We start from the raw sequence: 6,000 nt of genomic DNA on the forward strand, positions 1-6,000 counted from the left end.
GACTCATCAGCGCATTAACCAAAGGATTGACCTATGTGATTCCAGCAGGAAATTAACTCACAATCTTTACTTTGCTAGTGGCGTCATGGTCTTACCGACTGAGCCCGCACAGGACAATGGAGGTAGCAAGGCCAACAATGACAATGAAAATGCACCACAATTTTTAGACCATCAAAGCGACACTGTCAATTTTTGTTTTCACTAACCGCCTGATGGCTTTGCTGTGACACACACAACTGGTCCCTTGTGTCTTTGGTTTACTGTGATGTTACTAATCCTAAATTAATCTGACGGCTGTATCGTAGCCCTACTACTCTTTACTAACACACCACACACACAGTCTTTCTTTCTCTCGCTCTCTCTTCTTACACACTCTCTCTCTCTCTCTCTCTCTTTCTCTCACACACACACACACACACACACACACACACACACACACACACACACACACACACACACACGCATTCACTCTCACTCTCTATCTCTTTTCACTGACAGGTTCCCTAGAGGAGATCCATCCCAGTGTCTGAGACATGTGTGGAGGGAATAGGACACACACATGCATTTGTATGATAGCCAACCAACAACACAAATCCAGTGCAATAAGCTTCAGGAAGACCACAAGTGCTTTGGATAGCTTCCTGCAGGAGAAGCATGAGAGGAACAGAGTGGGTGTGTGGTACTTGGAATTCATTTGAAATTAAATTAAATAGCCATTTTCCTGGATATGATCTTTCTGGTATTGTCAGCCTTTGGTTTACACACTGCTTACAGTACTGTGTATTTGTAGAATGGGTGTGGCTAAAAATGAATCTGTGTGTACACAATTATTTTAAATTATTATTTTTTATTTTTTACAATGATACGTAATATAAACATATAGGCCTAATTATAATGGCTTGTTTTTTCTAGGGTAAATATTGCAAATTCTACCATTTGCATTTGTGCTGTGTGATCAAATTGTCCTCATTCAGCCTGTCTGTTTCGCCGTCCATTCATGAATGATGATGTAGGCCTATGTACTATAATATAAAATCAATACAACCCTCATAATTACACCAGGCTGACGTATGACCAGATCATAGACTATATAAAGATGAATGGATAACAAAGATACACTCTAGTTTACAGTAAAAGTCCTGTTTATTTGATCCAAGATGTTATAAAAGCCATGTTATATCCCAAGAAAATATTCAAGATGTTATAAGAAGTGGCCTGTGTGATCCAGCGGTGGCCTGTGTGGTCCAGAGTCGGCATGGGTTTGAATCCGGTCCATCGCCCTTCCCTGTCTTTCTAACGCTTCACTATCTTTCACTAAAGCAAAAAAAAAATAAAAGGAGTGGGACTTAAAAAAAAAGACTCAAATGTTATAAGAATAAAATCCAAGACAACTCTTTAGATTATATCCAAATCCTCAGATACAATTAACTCTGTATAAGAATGGACCAGCTCGATCCACTCATGTTTACTGTAGAGCTCCTGTTATCCCACTGTAACACCTACAGCACATTATAATAAAATAAGTTAGAAACTCAGTACACTATAAGATAAGATCTTCACATTACGATAAGATCTGCAACATGGTAAAATAAGGGCGAAAGGTAGTCTCAAGGTTAGAGCGTTGGGCCAGTAACCAACCCGTTGCAGGTTTGAATACTGGAACCAACAAATCTGTTGTTGTGCCCTTGAGCAAGACAGTTACAGTGTCAAGAAAAAGTATGTGAATCCTTTGGAATTACCTGGATTTCTGCATATATTGGTCATAAAATTTGATCTGATCTTCATCTAGGTCACAACAATAGACAAACACAGTCTGCTTAAACTAATTACACAAACAATTATATGTTTTCATGTCTTTATTGAACACACCGTGTAAACATTCACAGTGCAAGGTGGAAAAAGTATGTAAACCCTTGGATTTAATAACTGGTTGACCCTCCTTTGGCAGCATAACCTCAAACAAATGTTTTCTGTAGTTGCGGCTCAAACCTGCACAACGGTCAAGAGGAATTTTGGACCATTCCTCTTTACAAAACTGTTTCAGTTCAGCAGTATTCTTGGGATGTCTGGTGTGAACTGCTCTCGAGGTCATGCCACAGCATCTCAATTGGGTTGAGGTCAGGACTCTGACTGGGCCACTCCAGAAGGCGTATTTTCTGCAGTTGAAGCCATTCTGTTGTTGATTTACTTCTGTGTTTTGGGTGGTTGTCCTGTTGAATCACCCAACTTCTGTTGAGCTTCAATTGGCAGACAGCCTAACATTCTCCTGCAAAATGTCTTGATAACCTTGGGAATTAATTTTTCTGTCGATGTTAGCAAGCTGTCCAGGCCCTGAGGCAGCAAAGCAGCCCCAAACCATGATACTCCCTCCACCATACTTTACAGTTGTGATTAGGTTTTGATGTTGGCTTGCTGTTATATTTTTCTCCACACAGTGTTGTATGTTTTTTTTGGACAGCAGTGGCTTTTTCCGTGGTGTCCTCCCATGAACACCATTCTTGTTTAGTGTTTACATATTGTAGACTCATCAACAGAGATGTTAGCATGTTCCAGACATTTCTGTAAGTCTGTAGCTGACATTCTAGGATTCTTCTTAAACTCATTGAGCATTCTGCGCTGTGCTCTTGCAGTCAACTTTGTAAGACGGCCACTCCTAGGGAGAGTAGCAACAGTGCTACACTTTCTCTATTTATAGACAATTTGTCTTACCGTGGACCGATGAACATCAAGGCTTTTAGAGATACTTTTGTAACCCTTTCCAGCTTTATGCAAGTCAACAATTCTTAGGTCTTCTGAGATCTCTTTTTTTCGAGGCATGATTCAAATCAGGCAATGCTTCTTGTGAATAGAAAACTCTAATTTTGTAAATGTTTTTTATAGGGCAATGCAGCTCTAACCAACATCTCCAATCTCGTCTCATTGATTGGACTCCAGGTTTGCTGACTCCTGACTCCAATTAGCTTTTGGATTAGTCATTAGCCTAGGGGTTCACATACTTTTTCCAAACAACCAATAATTTGTGTTTTTAGTTTAAGCACACTATGTTTGTCTATTGCTGTGACTTAGATTAAGATCAGATCAAATTTGATGACAAATTTATGCAGAAATTCCCAGTTATTCCAAAGGGTTCATGTACTTTTTCTTGCCACTGTAACCCAAATTGTGGGTGTTTCAGGGGGAGTTGGGATATGCAAGAAACACAGTTGTGTGTAACAGGACAAACATGGGCCTCCCGAGGGCGCAGTGGTCTAAGGCACTGCATCACAGTGCTAGCCAGAGAATTGTATGTTGATTTCTCTACAATAAGCTGCCTCCAATGTTGTTTTAAAGAATTTGTCAGTACGTCCAACCGGCATCAAAACCGTAGTAACAACGCCAGACCAGGACCTCCACATCTGGCTTTTTCATCTGCGGGATCATCTGAGACCAGCCACCCGGACAGCTGATGAAACTGTGTTTGCACAACCAAATAATTTCTGCACAAACTGTCAGGGAAGCTCATCTGCGTGCTCGTCGTCCTCACCAGGGTCTTGACCTGACTGCAGTTCAGCGTCGCAACTGACTTCAGTGGGCAAATGCTCACCTTTGATGGCCATTAGCATACTCTTCATGGATGAATCACAGTTTCTTCTATTTTTCACTCCTTAAAAAAAAATCTAACCCCAAAACCAAAGCACAGTTTAGATGTGATCAAAAATGTCTACATGTTATTAATGACATGGGACATACCAGTCGATATCAGATCAATCAAGGCCTATTAGTCTAACCCCAGCCAGATGAGATATTGATGAAGTGATCTCTAAGTCAGTCTGATATAACAGTCTGATATTTATGGCCTGGGTTGCATCCCAAATGCACCTTATTCCCTTTTAAAGCTGCAACATGTAACTTTTGGGGTGACCCGACCAAATTCATATAGAAATGTGAGTTATAAATCTGACATTCTCATTGAAAGCAAGTCTAAGACGCAGTAGATATGTTCTATGTGTGCTATTTCTATGTTTCTCATGCTTAAATGTTGTCTTTTATTTTCGGGTTTTGTACACCGGCTTCACAGCTGAAAATACACTATTTTTGGTTATGGTACAATGATTATCAACACTATACTTGCCTGTTTTGTAAAGTAAATGGAAATGGAAATGGTGGAACGATTTCTGCATAGTGCATCTTTAATGTACTACTTTTGTCCAGGGCCCATGGGACACTATATAGTGAATAGAGTGCCATTAGGAACGGAGCCTTTGAAAATGTCAAGCCCATTGGATGTCCTTTCTGAAACTGATCACCACAGCCCTATAAAGACATGCTAAGTGATCTGTGTTATTTGAGATGACAGATCTATCCCACTGTGCAAAAACAGATTCAACCAACTTGTTTCCATGTCATTTCGACACAAAAAAATCTATGTGATGATGCTAAAACAACATGGAAAACTGATTGACCTAAATCCAATGACATGGTGACATTTTTTGTTCATTTAATGTTGAATTCACTATAGTTGAAAACTCAACCAATTGTAAATCAAAACTAGACATTCAACTGATGTCTGTGCCCAGTGGGCTATTGTCTCAGGGGTCCTGCAATGAGCTCTTTCCCAATAATCGATAGGTTAAGCCTTGTTGGCTGATCAGAAATTATACATACATACAGCCTATTATGGTACACTAGGGTCTACCACTACCTGAATGGTTTGAATCCATGCAATAGGTGAATTTACTATTATTCCAGAAAACTGATGCTGCAACATTAATTATTGAACTGCATTGTTTATCTGACTGAATGTAGGCTACAGCTATCAACTCTTGAAAGTGATGTAAGAACTTGATGATGGCGAGAACTGGAGGAGGATGATAATTATTGTCTGTATGGTTTCATCAAATCAGTTACTGGCAATACAACAAGGCTGAACTTCAGGGAAACTGTGTCCAGACTTGACCAATAGTCAGAGGGTGATAATGTGTGTAGTGTAATGGTTTGTAAAGACACTATGTAGGCCTAACCCCTGCGTCACCTTTTTGGATGATGCATCATCATCATAATCATCATCACTAAAATGAATGGCAACAAATCTGTCAAAGAAGAATGAGCGAAAATAACAACTTACCGCGATACTGACGGTGTCATCTCCTTGGAACAAGGGGATGAATTTGTCTCCACGGATAATTTCGGATTGATTCAGAGGACGGAAGCGACATAGCACCTTGATGTTACATTCTGCGCTAGCATCGGCCATTGTGAGAAAGGAATCTGATGTGCCACCGAAAAGCAAAATATATATTTTTGAAACCAAGTTACTTTTTGCCTTAGACTATTTAATCTAACATAAGCCCTATTGATGTCGACAATCTCTTTCTTTTGCAATGGACAAACTGAGAGTTGGCAGGAATTGGAATTTTCTGCTTTTTGCTTAAGGCCAATTTCGATTTAAAACAAAATGGTTATGTACATCACGGAGAGTTTGCTGGCTTCAAATAGCACACGAACAAATAAATATACTTGAATAGGCCAACATTTGTATAATAGTATGTCCATGCAGTCCGTTATAATTTAAATGTTAAGAGTATTCCAAGCGGCTCCGGCTCCAGACGGTCAGCTGTTGTAGTGAGAGAGATGCAGGAGAAGAGGTTATTGAAGAGTGTCTATACAGAACGCTTAGCATCAGCGGCAGGTCTCGTCTTTAGCACCGGGCGTGGTCTGCACGGATCCAAGCCAACGTTATTAAAGTGGTAGCCTACTCGCATCACTCTCATCAGCACCACTGACGATAGAGTGGTTGCCTGTCGGCCAAATCCGGTGTTATATTTTGTCTAACAGCTCCATCATGCGACCATTGCCCCATTTTTTTTGACAATTCATTTGACATTTAATAGGCCTATATTTGATATTTAGAGTGATTGAAAGAGATGGATATGCTATATATTTAAATCGACAGGCTATTTACATCTAGGCTAGTAGGCCTGGAATAGGCAATACTTAGCCTAACAAACGTTTTGATTCACA

At 40.0% G+C, this 6,000-nt stretch overlaps 1 protein-coding gene across 3 annotated transcripts in view; it reads right to left on the bottom strand.

The window, feature by feature from the left end:
* LOC110528947 (kinesin heavy chain) overlaps positions 1-5,676 on the bottom strand; it is a 119,454-nt gene extending 113,778 nt beyond the window's left edge. For 2 of the 3 annotated variants that reach the window (XR_005052573.1, XM_036983177.1), the window contains exon 1: positions 5,105-5,676. Coding sequence is in view for 2 of the 3 variants with exons in the window: in XM_036983177.1 (XP_036839072.1) it covers positions 5,105-5,233 (129 nt within the window). In the remaining variant the exon portion in view is untranslated. The remainder of the gene's footprint in view (positions 1-5,104) is intronic. The other variant, XM_036983178.1, reaches the window with a different exon arrangement.
* Between the last annotated feature and the right edge of the window lie 324 nt (positions 5,677-6,000).

Source organism: Oncorhynchus mykiss, chromosome 7 (genome assembly GCF_013265735.2).
Source record: "Oncorhynchus mykiss isolate Arlee chromosome 7, USDA_OmykA_1.1, whole genome shotgun sequence".
NCBI lineage: Eukaryota > Metazoa > Chordata > Actinopteri > Salmoniformes > Salmonidae > Oncorhynchus > Oncorhynchus mykiss.